At 35.6% G+C, this 21,326-nt stretch overlaps 1 protein-coding gene across 18 annotated transcripts in view; it reads right to left on the reverse strand.

Annotated features, from left to right (window-relative positions):
- Kmt2c (lysine methyltransferase 2C) overlaps positions 1 to 21,326 on the reverse strand; it is a 275,600-nt gene that overhangs the window by 98,212 nt on the left and 156,062 nt on the right. For all 18 annotated transcript variants that reach the window (XM_046429840.2, XM_046429842.2, XM_046429847.2 and 15 more), the window contains 5 exons: positions 13,999 to 14,168; positions 13,734 to 13,885; positions 12,626 to 12,742; positions 11,679 to 11,753; positions 9,343 to 10,061 (listed from right to left, as the gene is read on the reverse strand). In XM_046429840.2, the coding sequence (XP_046285796.1) occupies positions 9,343 to 10,061; positions 11,679 to 11,753; positions 12,626 to 12,742; positions 13,734 to 13,885; positions 13,999 to 14,168 (1,233 nt within the window). The remainder of the gene's footprint in view (positions 1 to 9,342; positions 10,062 to 11,678; positions 11,754 to 12,625; positions 12,743 to 13,733; positions 13,886 to 13,998; positions 14,169 to 21,326) is intronic.

Genomic DNA, 21,326 nt, shown 5'->3' on the forward strand with positions numbered 1-21,326 from the left:
TGGCTCCCACCCTCTTACCCCACCCCATGCAACCACCCACTAGGTTTTATACTTCCTGCCCACTGAGGTCTCGTCCAGTTCTTCGCCCCTGGTCCATCTGCCCCCAGCAGCCAGAGGAAGTTTCCAGAAACATAAGTCTCCTCCAGCACATCACTATTGTATCTTGAGCCCTCTGACTGCTCCTCAGTGCACTGGAATACAAACCACCCTCATCCTCATCCTCTGGACAAATCTCCCTGCTGGTAAACCAACCTAGCTACCGCGGCTTCCTTGCTGTCCTTTAAACATGCCTAGCTCTTCCCAGTCATGGCCCAACAGACTCAGAACCCTTTGCTACTCCAGCTCTCCATGGCTTCTGCTCCTCCTCCTCCTCCTGCAGGTCAGGCATTGAGCACTGCCAGTCCAGCAGGCCTTCCTCAGCCCTGCAAATAAGCCATCATCAACTTCCCTCACCACATCTGTGGCATCACCAACTGGGGTGTCTCACTGCTTATAACATTATTTAGTTGCACAGAAAGCTGGGGCAAGAGATAATTAACTTTACTTCTCTCAATATTTCCACTGGCTTTTCTAGGAGGATATGAGTGCTCATCTCAAATTTCTTTTGGTATATCTTTTAGTGTGATGTCTGTAGACCATTCTCAAGATACATAATAAAAAGTCATACTCTAAGATAAAAATAATACTGATTTTTTTCATGAATAAGAATTTTCTGGTGATTATGTATTATTCATCACAATTTAAAAGTTAGCTTTGATGCAAAACTATATTTCATTTCCAAAAGCATTTACATTTCATATAACATGGATAAACCAGATGAAGGGCTTTATACATCAAGAATGTTTGGATGCCATTTTGGTGATAACTAGGAAACTACTCAACTGCTACGAAGAATTTATATAATAAAAGCTTGGGTAATTACACTATGAATTTTAATAAGTATATTATCATAAGACATTGGAAGACAGATTATGTGCAATTTTATAGGAACTAAAGAAAATTATGATTATATATACATATTTTGACAAAGAAGAAATCACCTAAAATATTCTTTAAACCTTAAAACCGAAATACAGTTGTAATTATCAAACTTTAGTTATAAATTATCCCTCAGATCTAAGCTTTGATCAAAAAGAACTTGCATAACCATTCAAAAAGGTCGGCCCCATCTGCACCGTATGTGCTCTGCAGTGGCACAGCTGCACCCTGTCCTGGCCCTGCTCCACAGCACTCACCCTGACCAATCTGGAGAAGAAGCCATGCTGTTTTTGTTCTCTGCCAAGTTCTCTGTTCAGCAGCTATTCAACACTTTTTTTTTCCTTCTGATAATCTACTGTCTTTTTTTGCATGAATGTATATATGAATTAGTTCATCAGTAAACAATGTACTATACTATAAAATACACTAATCCTACCAATAGTATCTTGAGCCCTCTGACTGCTCCTCAATTCACTTGGAATACAAACCACCCTCATCCTCATCCTATAGACAAATCTCCTTTGTTTTGGATTTCCTTGCACATTTAAAAAAAAAAAAAAAAAAGGCAAACTATCCCAAGGTACTATATATATGTTCTTAAACTACCAAAGGGTTAATATGATTAACCCTTATATCCCAAGTTCAATTCTGCAAATATGTCAAAATGATTGATACGGGAACATTAAAATAGGTCAGAAATCATAGAGTTTATGTATATTATTGTAACTGCTATGATAAAATGATTAGGATATATATTATATGAGTTTTCATAGGTGTTCCACATCTGGGAAGATGAGACAAAATATGTTACTCCAAAAGGTAATAATCAGGAGACTATAAATTATAGAGAGCTAAATAGAATCAATTTACTACAAATCCTAAAAATTTTTTAAAATACCATCTGGCAGAGACTGAATTAGTTCTGAAGAATAAATATTTAACCTCAAAAATTATTCAAAGTTAGCATTAACCTTCTTTCTCCTTGTGGCCAATAAATTGCAGGTAAATTTACCAACCAAGTAAGTACGTAGGAATCACAAGTCTATGGAGTAGAAATCAAGATAATGGCAAATATGACCAAATCTCTATTAAAAGTCAAATTCTACTGCTGGTTGTTAAATGTAACCAATGTCACTGCTAGAGTCCAAGACCACCTTCAGTTTTAGGAGCAGCCAGAGGCGATCTGGTGCCTCATGGGCAACTTCACACCTTTAAGTCCAGCCTGTACCATCACCTCCCCATCCCAACATTCTCTGCAAAGCCAATACGATTATAAAACACCCAGCGAAACTGAGAGGAAAGTAAAAACAACTAAAAAGGTAGAGAAGAAAGGGAGATAACAGTAAAAAAACAAACAAACCATAAGAGTTTGTCATTTGCCTTTTTGGTGAATACATTCACTCACATCTAGACCTCATTTTTGTGTCTTACATATATTTTTTTTAACATAAAAAAGTCTCAAATACTGAGTTCAGTATTAAACAGAATGAGAAATCATACCTGATCTTAATTTTATGACACTATAAAAGTATGAAAATAGCCATCAGCCTTGGCCTTCAATTATTTCAGAATATAAATGTGGTCAGTACTAGCAATGGTTTCAGCAATGGCTTTAGATTAACCTCTTAGGGCACAAAAATGTCTTTAGTTTTACACTCCAAAGGACTGGACTTTTTTAATGTTTAAATCAATGGCTTCCTAATGGTTTGGACAAGTGCTTATTGGACTTTAGCAAGCATGGAATCTTTTTAGAATAAATGTTTTGACTTAAGGTAGAGCCAGAGAGTACACCCCCCAGGTCACAAGGTCTGAGTGGCAAAGGCTCAGGCTTCACACCTCCAGAAGCCTACAAACCTGCAGGGGTTTCCTCAGCTCATTCTGCTTTCTCAGTTATCCTGTGGTATCCTCTAGTACAGCATGTATCACCCATCCTGCATGTGATGGGCTATTTAGAAACTCTAAAAACATACACAACCATTATGGGGCTTTGAATTTGGGAAGCCTACAAATCATATTTACTGTTACAAGCATGTTACACAGTCAAGGACAGGAGTTGTTTTCACTGGTGAATTCCAGCACAGTCATTCATCAATCCATTTGATTTAAGGACTACCACTCCAGAGCTGCATATGATACACAATTATACCCTTCTTAAGTATCCATTCTCACAATTATTATCTGCATTATTCTGCAATTCAAGAATTACGAGTATTTAATCATGCCATGTGCTTTATATGTATCATCATTAAATTCCAACAGAAAACCACATGCTGTCCTTCTGTAGATGAAGAAATTAAGGCAGTTTCACAAAGTAACTGGCTAAGCATCACATAGACAATACTGAGAGGATAAGGGTTTGAATCTAATAAGTGAGCTATGAAAATTTTCAGCTGGATGTATTAATCTTTCCAAGTATCAATTGTTAGCAAAATTTTTGGAAATTTTGATGTAAACAAACATTTCTAAAAAGTTACTTTTTAAAAATATAGCATTGTATTTAAACCAGAATACATGGAGAAATCACCAGTCTCAGCCATGAAGCAGCTGACATGTTCCCCAGGGAAGGTATGTCTGTTCACTAAGGAACCCTTAATAGGTCCTAGGATAATGTATCCAACAGGGTTGGGAAGGTAGCTCAGTGGTAGAGCACCCTGGGTTCATTCAACTACTAGTTCTTCAAAACAAAAACTCAAAACAAAGCAAAAATCTACTACATACTTCTTTGCTAAGGTATGTGTATTTACAAACTAGGTATTTACCCTTTTAAGTATCCAAGAATGGACAATTAAAACTATCCAGGGAAATTTTCCTTTTCAGAAATATATAATGTCGGTTATAAAGGCCATGTTTTAAAATTCAATCTTTTAATTGAAAATTAGATTGAAATACACTTATTTCATTTAAAATCTGAATATGAAACAACTTACCCAGAACTGAATCTCTCCTCACTCAGACAGTATGATTTACAATCTAGTTTTAATTTTAAAAACAAAAATAAACCTCAAAAAACTTCAGTTCTAGCCGGGCACAGTGGTGTACGCCTATAGTCCCAGCAACTCAGGAGGTTGAGGCAAGAGGATCTCAAGTCCCAGGCCAGCCTCGGAAACTTAGCAAGATCCTGTCCCAAAATAAAAAATAAAAAGGGTTGGGAAGGTAGCTCAGTGGTAGAGCACCCTAGGTTCATTCAACTCCCAGTTCTTCAAAACAAAAACACAAACAAAGCAAAAACCTACTACATACTTCTTTGCTAAGGAATGTGTATTTACAAACTAGAAACAATGTCTACTACTATTAAATAAGCTGCTTACTTGCAATTGTTAACAAAACTATAATCCCCTATAGCTCATCTTTCTGGGGTCCTGTTTTTTTCTCACAGAAATAGATGATGAAACTGATACATTAATTTGAAACAGTTCACCTAAAATGCTATTGCAGTACCCAAGTATGTTATTAACACTCTGGTACATAAGAAGATTACATAAATTCATGAAAACAAAAAAAAAAAAACAGTTCGCAAACGGGAAAGTAGTTACGATCTGCTGAAGTACTACCTTTAGAAACTTATTACATTGAAGAAATTTCACCTTCTTTATGAGAACACCTCATATTATATAATAACAGAACTTATGCAAATTCCTAAGCTTTCCATATATAATATATATTACCAAGAAGAAATGGCAGAAAGTAAAGTTCAAAAATAAAGAATTCTTAGAATTTGACTAAAAGTTATAAAAATATATTACCTTTGATTCATTTTATAAAATCTTCTTAAAATGTTTACTGTAAATCATTTACAAATTCATAGAATGTTTACAGTAGATTTTTCAGGAACACCACGAAAGCAATCAGTACATGAGAGGTCTGATATAGATTGCAGCTATGTGGCTTACATTTGTCTCAGAATTTCCAAATGAACGGATAAATACAATTGTGAAATGAGACAAATGGAATAGAAGCTGAAATATAAACCAATATGATTTGATATTATCATTTTTAAAAATTTCCTTCCTGATTTGTAGAGCAGAGAAAGGAGAAGGGGGTGGGGCACGCTAATGAACTGAAAAAGAATTTCATGCATAAAGGATTTTGTTGGGATGAACCATACGGCTATATATAATTATAATGGTCAAAAAAGAAAATAAAACTTCCTATTTTCCACCACTTTTTAAAAGAGTTTCTTATGGTATCATATTTCATGCATGGGGTGGGGGGGAAATCCAGTAAAACAACAAAAAGCAGTACATTTCTCTAATTCAGGATTCCACTTCCATCCAGGGTTAAGGTCAAAGACAACCTCAGAGTCTGTGTTTGAACTGGTCTAGGGTGGGGCCATTACAATGATGATTTAATTGAGAGTGGGGGTATTTGGTGATACTAGAGACTGAACCCAGGGGGACTCTACCACAGAGCTACATCCTCATCCCCAGCACTTCTATTTTGTTTGTTTGTTGCTTGGTTCTTGAGACAGGGTCTCACTAAGTTGCTGAGACAGGCCTTCAACTTGCAATCCTCCTGCCTTGGCCACCCAAGTTGTGGGGATTACAGGCAAATCTCACTGCTCCCAGCATTAAAATGAAGCTGTAAAAGCTGTACAGATTCAGCTTCACTTGCCTAAAGCCAACTTGAATGGGAACCACCATGACTGCCCCTGAGTAATGAGGCTGCTTTCCCTGCAGTTTCCAACACACTATGAATAAACAAACCATTAGAGTGTTCCATGGAGCTTTGCCACCAGACCCTGGCATCTCCAGCCCCAGCAATGTGCCTGATTATCTATGATGTTTTGCGGGTACATTCCAGGTATGAAAAAGTCCTCATTTCTATTCTGCCCTTTCTGTAAGCTTCCTGCCTCTGATTCAAATGGCTGGGATCTACCTGATCTACAGCCACCCAGGACCACATTTTTCTAAAAATCTAATAACTGTACTCCATAGTTCTGGATCTGTCCTCCTCTTTCTTCACCCTCACAGCATCTAGAGACTGTTCTCACACACTGGGATGAAACTGTTCAAGAACAAAAGCCCCTGCATATCAACCCCTCCCCCCGTATTGCTGCAGGTAGTAGGACCAATAACCACTTTTTAAAATCCTAATTAAGATTTACCTATAAAAATACTGAAAAATGATATATTAAAGTCTTCATAAATGCTTAAATTAAATACAACTGGTTCACTAGGACAAATTTGCATGTTATTGATCCCCCTAATTTCCTTGTCCTACTGTCTAATTTTTCCTCATCTTTGTAAAATCCTGTGTATGAAAAGGGGGTTGGGAGGGATCAGAAAACAAAAAGAATCTTATTCTATGAACAAGCATCAGAATAATTTGTTACTATTCCTGTAATCAGGAATACACATTAGAGATATATCCAAAATATCTCAGAAGAAAATAAGCATCAGGATTCTCACTAAATAGCAATGGAAATTTTACATATAAAAGGTAGGACATAAAACACTAAACTTCAACACTAAACTACTTGTAAAGGAAAAAATCCTCTGTGGTTTGCCCTTTGATAACAAATTCCCAATGCTTGCGGTAAAGGTTCTCTTTCCTGTGTCAAACCTCTAGGATTCAGAAAAGACCCTATGCTGGCTTGTGTGCCTGGAATGTGTATCAGTAACTCAGACAGACACTTATTGTACAACAAATGGTCCAGAAGTGGTCTGGCTTGAAATGTCTCCTATGAGCCAATGGACAAAGTAGAATATTTCAGCTCACTCCTTAAACACAGTGAAATTGTAACAACATTCTTAGCTTATCTTAACAACATTCTTAGCTTATCCAGTATTTCTTCTAATTTCATCCAGAATTTGGTAACTGATGTTTTCATATTTCTCAAAATGCTTTCTCTAAGTAGCCACTAGTCATGTACGGCTACGAAGCATTACTTATGTGGTGAATCAGAACGGAGAAGAATTTTTAAGTATGAATAAAACACAAGGCAGATTTCAAACAGTTGTCATAAAAAATATATGAAGTATCTTACTCGTTTTTACATTGATTAAGTGCTGAATATTTAGAATATGGTGTTAAAATACATTAAAATTAGTTGTCAGAATATTTAAAATCATACATGTGACTTGCGTTATATTTACATTGAACACTGGTTTATCCTTATACTAATTTATACCCCAGATAACATTCAATAATTTAATTACTATCATATCAAACTTTAAATCTTATTTCTAATCAAAGTATTATGCACTTAACTTTTTCTCCAGGAAAGTTCATAATACTACAAAATCAGTAAGATAAATAAAGATCCAACCATCATGAAACAGGATTTAATAGACTAAATTTACCATTCTTCAGATGGTGTTCACCACACTAGTGAAGACTAAAGAATAGATGACATTCAACAAAGCATGGAAATGCCAGTGATGCCAAACAAATAGTCAGAAACCAAAGCTTGCATCACAACCATTGTGGTGAAAATCCATCTCATATTTTTAGCCTATCCCTACTGTCAAGAGTTTGTAAGTGAAACAATAAATTAAAGAGGAAATGTCAAAAAAAAATTGTGTAACAGAATAACAGACTTCAGTATTTCCAATATACAAATGTCACTCCCATTATGTACAGAATATTATGGCCACAGGCTGGGGACGTAGCTCAGTGGTAGAGCATTTGCCTAGAATATTATGGCCCCAGTGCCTCAGCAATGGAAAGGCCATTTTATCTTATTCAATTCATACTCTCCATGGTAACAGCAGTAATGTTAGCAAGTCATGAAGCACCAAGTAAACACGTTTTTTTATATAACGAAAACCAAGATGGGAAAATTAAAAAGCTAAAAGAAGGGAGAACATAACTTCAAAATGCTTATGAGGTTAGCAGCATATGATGGCAGTAGTGATGAGATAGTGTCAACTAAGGTAGACTTATCAGATCTGGGAACTGAAAGACAATACAACACAACCAACAAGAAATATTAGGATGTGGTTTATAAAAGATGGGATAAGCTGGGGAAAAAAATATGCACACACAGATACAATTATTTTGGAACATAAGTCAACAGAAAAAAATAGTCCTATTATATTGAATCTGGTTTCCCAACTGTTATAAAAAGTCTCCACTAAGCAAAGAATTTAGTAAAATTTAACAGAAAAGTTCATGCTGCAGTATCCTTAAAGAATGAAAATATCTGAACTAAAAGTACATTTGAAATTCAAATTTCTATTGCTAAACTTTTTTCAAAGTCAAAACGTTTTGAAAATAAAAAAATTAAAAAGAATTAGTTTGAGAAGAAAACTCTTAGAACAGAAATTCGTATAAAGAAAAATATTTAGAAAACAGTACATTTATAAAATTGTTCAGTTATTGCATGTCTTTACCATACAGAGAAAGCTAAATCCCATGTGACACTTGGTCCTGATATAATTTATCATCAGAGAATAAAATGTAGCTGGGATTCATTTAGAAGAGACTAATTTTCACATTAAAATAAAGCCATATTTTTAAAAATTAGTTCTGTAACTCAAAAATTAGTTTATCAAGATTAATGTATTACCACCATAAAAGTCAAACTATAATTATTGAAAGCAATTTAAAAAATCAGACTTAAGCCTTCAAATTACTAGTATGACTGAACATATCCCTGTTTGATACTTTCTCAAAAAATTTTCAAAATGACAAGGTAACAATTGTGTAAATCAATAAATAATTCTTAGCTACAGTGTCTACATTTTGCCTGTCTCTCACTTAAAAAGAACTGTATCTCATCCCTAAAAAGTATCCTCACTACTTAAAACAACAATGAGAAAGAGTTCCCTTTACTTCTTGAAGAGCAACAATACAATTCAAAGATTTCTTCCATGGAACTAATGAAATAAGTTGTAACTTGAAGAAAGGAAGGAAAGAAAAAAATTCCGCAAAAGAGTTAGCAATAGAAACATCAAAATGAGCAACTCCCTGGCATGAAAAAACTCCGTCATTAATCTTGATGCTGATGCAGTTCAAGATGCATACACTAAAAAATATCAGTAAATAAATATTTTGGGAGAGAATACAAGTGTTAGTTACTGTATACTCAAAACTTCACTGTTACTTAAAGATCTACCATTACTGTGAGGACAGAACTAAAAAAGTTTGTAAAGTGCTTGGTATGAGAAACCATAACCAAAGAAATCACATTTGCATGTCCCAACTAAACTGAAATTACAAATGTGATCACTTTAATAATAAAATACAGTTTTCATTAACATCACTTTCTAAATAATGGTGCAAACATATGAGTCAACATCAATCTGAGTTCTACGTGGGGAAAGAAAAAGTAGCTCTCCAGAACAAAGCTATATGTGCACTCCGTTATTTTATCTAATTATTCCAACATCTTTTCTGTCAACATCATTAAAATCATCCTACCTGTTTGGATCTGGGTCTACCAGGAGAAAACTTTCTTTTGGTAATAGCTGGTTTACCCATGCCAATTTTGGGAGTGACTGAGATGTACGTTGTTGGCATGATATTTCCAGCAGAGGAACTGAGGGTCGGTGGGTACCCATGCAGCATGGCATGAGAAGGCAAGTCTGAAGCAAGGGCTGGAGAGGAAGACAAGCTTGCCTTGCTTGTTCCTGCTGATGATGAAAATGCTGCCACAGTCTCAGTTGATAACTTCACAGATTTGTCACCTTGACATGAACCCTCTCTGATACAACTCTCCACTGCAGGAGTCATTTCAAAGTCCATAAACCCAGGGGTAAATTCAGGATTTTCTTTCTGTTCTATTTTTTCTTGTAACCTTTCTATAACCAACTGTTCCTTAGAATTCAATGAAGTACTTTCCTCGCTTGAGGACACTAAGGCTTCTCGTGGACCGGTGATAGATTCAATGACCGAGTTTGGAAGCCTTGGTTCTTCTTTGGACTCCACCATCTTAGATTCCTCTAACAATGGCAGCTCCTTTTGCTGCACAGTGGTCTGGTGTGGGAGAACTTCATTGTTCTCTGTCACTTCCATTTTTTCTTCACTTTGATCTTCATCTTGAATATGTATCACTTTGGATGGCATTTCCATTTTTTCACCACCAATTTCATGAGAAATCTCATTTTCCAATTCAGCATTCATTTTATTGTGGGATGACTCTACAAATCAGAACAAGTTATATTAATATACAAATTTATAAATGTCTATGAATTTATAAATATCTATGAATAGATATGAAATTCTTGGTTATATCACAAATTATATTATAAGGCATTCATCAAAAAAGCAATTATTAAGTTAATAAAAGAGAAAATACACAAGGGCTTGTGGATTAGAATCAATCACAGATCTTGTGAAAACATGGCTAAAATAGGAACCCCATAGCTTAAGGTAATTTCTGGTAAGAACAACCAGAGATTTCATTAAAAATATAATTCTATCATACATAAACAATGTTTTACAATATAAGCACTTACAAAAGGATAAAAATTACATAGGTAAAGTTATCATACATATTTGGCAGCTAGGAAAAAGAAGACCAGTGATACTGCATAACGTATCCAAGGTAAAAGATGAAGACTGGTCTAGAATGTAAAGATATTTTGCAGATAACTTGTTGTAGCAGACTCAAATGAGAAATGAGCACAGACAGAAAAGACTAACCAAGAAGACCCTTTTTTGCTTAGCAGCTGTACCTGCCAAACTACCCAAAACATACTTTAGATTTTTTTTTTTTTGGGGGGGGGGGGCGGTGATGCTGAGGATTGAACCCTGGGCCTTGTGCATGCGAGGTAAGCACTCTACCAACTGAGCTCCATCCCCAGCCCTGGACACAATGCTTGTTCTTCCTCATAATCATACCCAGAGACTAATCTTAGCAAGTCCATAAAACACATTAAATATTAGAAATACACACAGTTGCTTACTGATAGATTTTACATCAAAGTACGTGTACTAAGCCTTTAACCCATTTTTTTTTTCTTTTGTTTTGTGTTTTAGTGCCGGGGATTGAACTCAGGGGCACTCAACCACTGAGCCATATCTCCAGGCCTATTGGTATTTTTATTTAGAGACAGGCTCTCACTAAGTAACTTAGCGCATCACTTTTGCTGAGGCTGGCTTTGAACTTGTGATCCTCCAAACTCAGGCTCCTGAGTTGCTGGGATTAGAGGTGTGCACTAACACACCCAACATAACACAGTCTTTCTTAAGAGTAGAGGTCCCAATTAGCATGAGCCCTAAGAGGTTCTATGCCGCAGTCCGGCTGCAGCAAAATAACCGCCAGGTGTTATTTTGACTTATTTACAGACTCTAACAGTTCTATAAAGTAGGACTGCTGAAAAATAAAAGGCGTTTATTCCAAATCCTTTAGAGGTAATTCTTAAATTACAATAATAAAGACACCATCTTCTCATTTACTACTTTGCCAATCATTGACTAAAATTATGTTCCTATACCAAAATAAAATCTCACTTCTCATTCCTGCTTCATTCAGACTCCAGTTGAGCACAGAGGGAAAAACATCAAACAACATTGACACTACTAAACAAAACCCTTTAGAGAGAAAAACCCAGTGTCAACTCTTTTCCAAAAGAGAATCACTTAACCAAAAGATTTGGTTACAGTAATACGTATACAGTTATTGCAAAAAACCTCTGTGGGATGATTTATTTGAAAAGTTAATTCACGGGACAATTCTTTGAATCTGCATTAGAGCTAACAAAGGGATTATCTTGAAATTTGATCAAATGAAGTAGTTTGAATATACAGCTTACCCGAAATGAGAAGATCATCTGTATCAAGACTTTCTGGAGGATTATTTTTCTGCTGCTCTTCAGTGTGGACTTGAACTGGTACAAATAACATATTATGGAATCTCTAGCAAGGAACCAAAATTTCCCTACCATTGCTCTCTCAACAATAATTTGAACAAGAGTTATCTTACTGTGAAATGTCAATTTCCAATATAAGCACAAAACATACTATTACCAACTAGCATAGGAAAATAAAATTAGAAATCTGGTATGCTGTGTGAGATTTACAATAAATATTTCATATTATTCTTCACTTACATATTTATGAAGCATAATTTTTAATGAGTGTTGTTAAAGTATACTTAACAAATTTAAAAAAAAAAACTAAGGCTTTTTATGTATACACAACCTACATAATTTAATATACGACTTAACAAATACCAAAAAATTTCATTTAAGTCCATGATTTAATTTAATAAGTAATTTTCTAACAACACAATCTCTCTCATTAATCACAGATCCTCAATTACAGTAACAGCTATTATCCATACTGCAAAAACATGAAATGTCATTGAAACACCTGCAGTTAAGACTGCTGAGATATTCTAATACAATAAATTTGTCTTTATCTCAGCATGTAATACCTTAAAATTGGCCATTAGCAATTATAATAACTAAAGAAAAAAATAAATTGCTTTTTAATGGAAATCGCCTAATTCATAAAAAGAATATGTACTTATTATTAAATCTAGATTATAGCTCAACTATATACATGCCCCTTCTCCTATTAATTTAGGTCAGAGATTATTTTTTCCAAAAAGTTCTTCTCTAAATAATTTCTTCACTGTCCATATCTTGGCTAAGTTTTATGCAGAATGCTCAGATTTTAGTAGACATTCACATATTCAACATACACATACATCTCTTTCAAAAAATAGAATGCATTCCATCATCACAAACATGCTTACCATCTGGAACAATTCCAGGTGTGGATTCCTGATCAGTGACATCTTTATCAACTGCTTGCTCCAGAAATACCATCTGGTGATCTTCGGATCCTTCGATTTCCATTTCATTGTTATAATCTTAACAGAAAATTATTAATTCTTTAGTTTTGAATGAGTTTTTCTGTTTTATGCTTACTAGGTTAACAAATAACATGTTACAAAAGTAAATTATCACCAGAAATGCCACTAGTTTTTCTTTCTGAATTTGTTTTTGAACCAAATACATATTTTCATTTTTAAAGCATCAAAATTATAATGTAGTAAAAGTAACTGGTAAGTATTAATTAAAAGTATATTTTACAGACTTGTGATTGATATAGTTCAGTATTATACACGGCACTGGGTTTGAACCCAGCACTAACAAAGAAAAATCTGTATGTACGTACTATACATTGAGATACATACATACACACTTAAGGTAATTGGCATTTTCTTACTTTTAAAGGTAGCCCACCACTGTATGCCGACAGCATGCTCGAAATAAAATTGTAGTGATTAAGATACTTGTATTAACCCCTTCTAGATGATAAAATAGAACCTTCATAAAAGTTGCCAATCATATTGATGAAAATGAAAAACAATCTAGTAAGCAGGTCTGTTTCTTTACCTTCTACTAAAAATCTTCTTATTGTGCTTACAATAACAGGATACCATTAAAATATGCTGTACCTGAACAAAATTTGGGGCTCAGGAGATAACTGACATTTATGAAGGATATTATAAAACCAACACTTGTTTTAAAGCAAGACATATTAGATTATGAAGGGAAAAAAAAAACCAAAAAACAAAAAGCTAAGCTTCATGCCCACAGCTCAGGAAATGGTGGCTTAAAGAACAAAACTGAAGAAAAGCACACTAGACCTGGGATCCAACCATGAAGCTGTGAAAGAATCTAGATTTTTCTTCAGTCATCCAATTCAGAGATGGCCAAAACAAGCACACTAAAGGTTAAGACAACTGATAACAACACAGGATCTGATGCAGAGGATCCAATCATTATGATTGGAGTGGCATGTTGGTGACCAGCTAGTACAACACTGTGAAGAAAACCCAGAATTCTTGAGTTCACCTGAAGTGAGTTCTGCCATCTCTACTCCATCTCCTGGCTGTAAGGGATCCATCTCAGCTTCTAAGTGTTTACAATACATGCAGATATACTCTTCTTTGAGCTGAGAGTCCAGTTCATGTTCTGTTGGCTTGTCACATTCTAAGTGAACCCATCTGCAGTGATAAGTATATTTAAATTAAAATGTCTAATTCAAACTCAAGTTAGTATCTAGGGAAAGGGGAGGCAAAGCATGAACAAAACAAACAAAACAGCTGCTCCTTCTTACCTCTTGCATATATTACAATGGAGCATGTCTTTCTGCAATTCTGGATTGTAGCACTTTCCACAGAAAGGACATAAATTATCCTGCTGTTGGTAACAAGTGTCACATATCAGGCAATTGTGATGCCACTGAGAACTAGATCGTGTGCCACACTCTACACATATTCTGCAATTCTAAACACCAGGAAAAATAAAAACAAAAACAGTATGTTATACATTTGTAATTCCAGTTCAAACGTAAACCTTTGAAAACATGTGGATTAGACATTAAGCTTTAATTTTCACAACATTAATTTAGGGTTTATGCTTCTGAAAAAAGCAATTTGTTTGGTAATGATATCTGATGTAAGTTTGCACTAAAACCTACAAGTAAATTTAAATAGGGGATGGGGACATCCAGGAAAATGTAAATGTGGAAGAAGGAAACTGAGATACAGCAACACAAACTTTGAAAATCAAACATATTCTATACTCAGTAAATAACTTCTGTGGAATAAGCCTGCCCAATCCAATGCTGGACACTAAACCATGCTATTCAAGTATTTAATTTGCTTCCTGGTAGCTTAGAAACTAAAAACAAAACTCTAACAAAATAGCTACTCCATATGACTTGCTGCTTGAAATTGTGAAAATAATCACTCCACATCAAAATTTAATGACAGTTCTTCATATTTTCAGAATAAAGAATAGCCCTATTCTAACCAAGGTAAGACTTCCTACGAAGTAGAAGGCCAGCCAAAGCTAAGCCAAAACCTTCCCTGGGCCTATGAGCTAGGCAGGGTACTAAAAATTCTGGGCACAAAGCTGGTAAATTGTGGAACCTTCACCCACCCTAACTTTTCAATCCAAAACATCAATAAAAAGGAACTTTATCTTTTCAAGCTGGTAGTACACTCACTCAAAAACAGATCACCAGGCACGGTGGCACATGCCTGTAATCACAGTGACTTGAGAAGCTGAGGCAGGAGGATCATGAGAACAAAGCCAGCCTAAGAAACTGGGAGAGACCCTGTCTCAAAATATAAAAAGGGCTGGGGATGTGGCTCAGTAGTAATGGTCCCCTGGTGCCAAAAAATAATGATGATAATAATAATAATAATATAGTAAAACAAAACCCACAGCAAACCCACAGGTCTATTAGCCTTACAAATTTAAATAGACGAAACTTACTGATGTAAAAATCCTAAACAAAATATCAAACAGATTCAGAAAACAATAAACTATGTCCATGTGGGATATATAAAAGAAATGCAAGGATTTTTAACTATTAGAAATATATATTAATAAAGTTTAGCACAGTAGGTCTGAAAAGAAAAAAAATATTAATTCAACAGATACTAAATAAAATTATTTGGGAAAAAATTAAAACGACTTCCCAATATAAATTCTTGAGAAAATAAAAAATGGGGGTGGGATGCTAAAGACACAGCTCAGTCACAGAGCTCTTGTCTAGCATATGCTAGGCCCTAGTTAGATCCTCAGCATGCAGTGCAGGGAAATGGGTGTGAAGGAAAAGCATACTTCAGCTCTAAAGGCAACAAATTATTCAATGGGGGAACACAAGAAAAATCCCCACTAAGGCAGGAACAAAGTAAGGATGCCTGCCATCTCTGCTACTACTTAATACGATTCTGGGGGCCAATGTAAATACTGAAACAAATGACAACAGAGGCCTGACATGAGGAAAAGAAATGTTTTTTATTCTATTTATAAATGACAAATAGTATACTTGGGAAATCCTAGAGAATTTATCAAGATTAATAAAATAATTCAACAAAATAGCAAGATACACAATTAATATGCAAAACTTAATAGAATTCGCATTTATAAGTAACCAGTTAAAAGAGATGAGAAAAATCCTACATATAGCTGCAACAAAATAGATATTTAAAAATGAACATAAGATGTTAAGTATCTATATGAAAGAAAATTATGAAACTCACCAAAGACACAAAACTAGACCAGAACAAATACAAGGACACCCATTGTTCTTGATTAGGAAATCTTATCATCATCATCTAAATGCCAGTACTCCCTAAATAAATTAACTAATCCTAACCTACATTCCAGAACCCTCACGTGGAAAGGGTTGGAAAGGAGGACGCTACATGGAACATTAGATCAAGTGACAAAATAAAAACAAAATTACATTAGATGCAAATACAGTACTGATGAAAATTCATGAATTTCAAGAGAGTTCTATATTTATGTAAGAATATCCCTATTATTAAGAAATAGTGAAATATATAAAGAGCAGTGGAATACATGTATGTAACTTATTTTCAAATGGTAGACAGGAATTGACTGATAGACACACAGAAAGATAGAGGTCATGCACAATGGTAATTTTAAGAAGTGCTATCAATAGATGAATCTAAATAAATAGCATATGGATATTTTTATTTTTTCACCTTTTAGAGTTTAAAACAACTTTCAATTAAAAAAAACAAAAAAACTTTTAAAATATACTAAACACAGGCATTCTTGAGAGAGAAATAGGGAAAAGAAACTGACCTGGCAATGACAATATACAACAAGGACCCAGAGAATCACTCCTGCTCTGGCCCAGAAGCAAGCAGCCCCTTCTTGATTGGCATCCCTAAGGGCATACCCTACTTGCCCCAGCATCTCCAGCTTCCACACCACAGTGAAGTCAAGGCAGCCTGCCCTCAAACGTTAGGCACTAAAGACTACAGACAACCATGAAAGAATTTTAATATCAGAGGAAGAGGTCAGCACTCCTAACATTCCACACACAGACTTAGGAGAGTCAAGTAACTTGCCCAAGATCATGTACTGAGTAATGAGAAAACTCATAATGATTCTACAGAGTGCCTCCATAGAACAGAATTTTAAAATTAAGTATCCAATAGTATTCTTAACAATACAGTATATAATTCTGTCCATCCCAGAGAGAGCAGCAAACTGTGACAGAGTACACCAAAAGGAAATCAGATGACAAGCTGAGAGACTGACAAGTTTCTACAGAAATTTTTCAAGATAATGAAAAACATAACAAAAAAAAATAATGAATTAAGAGTATGAAACAAGAACTACTCAGTTTTACAATCATTAAAAAGGCTGTAAAAAATTTCTGAAGTAAAAAACACTCCTCGTCTTTTAAATGGGCCTGACGAAACACCCATATTGACCAACATGTTCCAGGTGAAACTAATTATTTGTAGAACTACCACAGATAGCTTCTGGAGATAGACCAAATGAATGAACAAAAACAAAGATCCCAAAGCTCTGGGGGGGCAGACCCCCACACAGTAATTTTTTTTCTTCTATAATAATAAACTCAAAAAATTCTGGGGGAAAAATGTTTCTAGAATATAAAGCAGTCTGAAGGGAACAAATCTCTTTCAGCTGTATATGATTTCAGAAAATTGACAATTCTTTATTTTTTCCATATTTTTATTGGTGAATTATAATTATAAATAATGAGCCATTATTTGGAATATAACCAAGACTCAAAAAAAAAAAAAAAAGAAGGTGAAGTTTGGGTTAACAGAGGAAACCTTTTTTGCAATAAAAATACGAGTTTTATGATATGGGTTGCAGTCAAAAAAGGATAAAGAAGGGAAAACAAAACCACCACCACTAAACCACCACCCCACCATACCCACTCCCCCGCTAAAAAAGTTTTATTCAGTCCTTAAATGGATCTGACCAGAGACTGACAGTGGCCTACATGTTCCAGGCAAAATTAGCATTATCTAGTGCAGACAGCACCTGGAAGCAAATCTCAAGAATTAAAACAAAGACCCTAAAACTTCCAGGATGAAAAACGGATTTAAAATGAAGTGATTTTTTTTTAAAGTAAGATTTTTTTGGGGGGAGGGGGGTAGAAAGTGAAAGAAAATTTATATTTCAACTTATATAATCATTAACGTTCATAAAATATGACCATGAATCACAAATCAGTACAAGAAGTGAACCGAACAGAAAACAGAAATTAAAAAAACAATTTTTTAAAATTTTTTAAAATTTATTTATTTAAGAGAGAGAACTTTTTAATATTTATTTTTTAGTTTTCGACAGACACAACATCTTTGTTTTTGTATGTGGTGCTGAGGATGGAACCTGCGCCGCACACATGCCAGGCAAGCGCACTACCGCTTGGAGCCACATCCCCAACCCCTAAAAAAACAATTTTCCCTTAAAATTGCCAATCATTTAGATTAAAAACATCAATCTAAATAATAAGCTCTATCAAACCTTTCAAAACACACATTTAAAAAGATGCAAAGGATCCTAATAAAAAGATGTTAAAAGATAACATTCAGGGCTGGGGATGTGGCTCAAGTGGTAGTGCGCTCGCCTGGCATGCGTGCGGCCCGGGTTCGATCCTCAGCACCACATACAAACAAAGATGTTGTGTCCACCGATAACTAAAAAATAAATATTAAAATTCTCTCTCTCTCTCTCCCCCCCTCCCCCTCTCTCATTCTCTCATTAAAAAAAAAAAAAAAAGATAACATTCAACTGGTGCCTATGTGCCCATAGAAAACAGCCTGTGGGTCGATATAAAACAAAGTAAAAGCAAAAAAAGTAAAGCAAAATATCTGGTCCCACTCACAAGAAAAAAGAAAAACAAGTGTTACATAGATAAAGAATGATTTTATACTAATAAAAAGCACAGTGTATTAACACTGGTCTGGCCTGTTTGCTAAGTAACAGCCACAAAATAAATGTTTTATTAAAATAGTGAAGGATACAGGGGCCAGGCTGTAGCTCAGTGGTAGAGTGCTTGCCTAGCATGGGTGAGCCACTGGGCTCAATCCTAAGCATCACATTAAAAAAAAAAAAAAGTTATAAAATAAGTTATGATTCTTTTTTAAATAGTGAAGGATACAAAAAAATTGATAGGAAAAATTACAATGGTTAATTTTATCAGTTTTTTGAATCAACCAGCCAAAAAACAAAGTAAAAGGATTTCTTCTAACAACGAAATAATAAATAAATGCTTCACTTTTCAAAAGTCATTATTTCAAGTATTAAAACATTTGTTTTCCAAAAACACATCAGCTAAATTAAATTCTCTGATTAAATGTAATTAAAGTAGAAATTAACAGCACAAGCATAAAAAAGAAAGATAAAGCTATTGAGTCAGGTATATATACATACATAGAAGGTTACAAATGCAATTTGAGTGCAACCAAAGTTATAATCAAAGGTAAGTTTATAGTCTTATATATTCTTCCTCCTTAGGAAAGAAAACGAATTACAAATAGAGACACTGTGTTAAGATAAAAATATAAATGTACCAACCCATTAAACAGAATTTTTTCCTTAGCCTGATTATCAAGATAACACATCACCACCTCTCATTCAACCAGGGAGGAAATGGAACTACCTGAAAAAGCAGGCCTTCTTCAGTCTGCAGGCTCCACCTCCCAGGTGGCCACACCTGAGCGCAGGTGCCCAGTGGCTCTTTGAATCCCAGGTGAAATGGCCTCTCTGCTCAAACGCCCCGCATTCCGACTACTAAGAGAACTCGCTGAGGACTGCCCTAGAAGGCCCAAACCCAGATTCCAGTTCCAGGTGCCAATCATCTGTCCCCCGTGGACTGCGTGAAGCACAGGTGCGGGCTCCCTCAGTGTCTCCTCCCACCCCGCCCCTGGACCTGCAGCTAGAGTGACCTCCTCACCAGGACTCTCTAGACTACCTTTCCTGAAAAGACGTTTGAAAAGCAATTAAAAGGCATTCCAAAAAGGCCCAAGAGACCCTGCCCAGATGGGCACAGCACCTCCCTTCCTGCAGGCCATCACACCCTCTCCAGTCCTGCAAGGGAGGGGCAGGGTGGACCCTCCAAGCCAGTGGCAGAGCCATGGGACCCCAGCAGCCAGAGAAGCCTAACTCCGGAAGCAGCCCCAGGCCTGCAATTCCAGGTGCCATCCTCAGCATCCCACTCCACCCCCAAACCCTTGAACACTGCACCCTGGAGGATGCCAAGAAGGTGACACATGGGCCGGTAAATAGAAAGGGAAAGGGAGACCTAGGGGAGATACACCAAGAACACACTTCTGTGCACATGGGCCGGGAAATAGAAAGGGAAAGGGAGACCTAGGGGAGATACACCAAGAGCACACTTCTGTGCAAATGGGACAAGAATGGGAGGCTGCAGGGACATCACTGACTCTGGAGATTTCAGAGATCGGCATTTTTTTCATAGAAACACTAATTAAAAATTAACATAATTTATCTGACCTTCAAGATTACTGCAATGCAAGCTGCAATGCCTGCATTTAGCATTTCTATTTATCATTCTGTTAGCCCCAAGTGCTGTCAAAAACAGAAGAAATAAGCAAGTTTTCTACATAGTACTACCAAGGGAAAAGCACCAGGTGTCAGAATGGCACAGGGACATGCACCCAGTGATCAGAATCGTAACTCTCAGAGAAAGCAGAAGAGCATGGTCCTTGTCAGTATCTACTTACAACAGTTAAGCTGCAAACAGCATACCAGTACATTATAATGAGGAACTTCTGTATTTGAGAAATAACTGGATTGATACCCCCATTTATTACAGATTTCAGTTGTGCCACCATGGTGAGTCTGTGAACAAAAGCTTTACAGAGTTTAGTAGCATTTCATTAAATTAAATGTTCAAGGACTGCTTTCTGAGGTCTTATTAACCTGAACTAGCAAAGAAGGGCAGGACATCATCAATACTATTTTTATTTTAAAAACAAATACAACAGGCACTCTTCTGGACTGGGGATGTGGCTCAGTACCACAGCATCTGCCTAGCATATGTGAGGCCCTTGGTCAAATCCTCAGCACCACAAAAACGAAAAAAGAAAAATTCTCTGTATCATCATTAAAGCCAAAAAAAAAAAAAAAAAAAAAAGCTTAAGCAATGAACCGGAACTGAGGAAACATCTATCATACCAGATCTTGGCAATTTAGTTTCAAACCAAAATTAACTGTTAAATAAAATTTATATTTCTTACTTCCTTGTATTTTCTTTGTAAATTCTATTTGACTTTTTAACATTAAGATTATAAATAGCTGAAGTCAACGTGGGGGAGGGGAGCGGGACAGTATATGAATCTGGAGTCCTTAGTTTCTTTAGACCTACAGTCTAATGAAATGAAAAATATTCTTAATTAGTGTAGGGAGGAAATCCCTTCTTACACAATTAAGCATACACAGTATGGTGACACAAGGAGAAAATAGTGTATTAGAATGTGATATCTACAGTTTAAGAAAGGATCTACAAATCAGTAAACTTGGACAACTTAACCATTAATCCTCATCAACCTTCATTTTGGAATTTATTCATTGGCCTCTATAAATTTTAAAGGAAACACCTGGGCTACTTTT

Source organism: Marmota monax, unplaced genomic scaffold (genome assembly GCF_021218885.2).
Source record: "Marmota monax isolate L192 unplaced genomic scaffold, Marmota_monax_Labrador192_F-V1.1 WCK01_AAM20220418_F8-fsc00193, whole genome shotgun sequence".
Lineage (NCBI taxonomy): Eukaryota > Metazoa > Chordata > Mammalia > Rodentia > Sciuridae > Marmota > Marmota monax.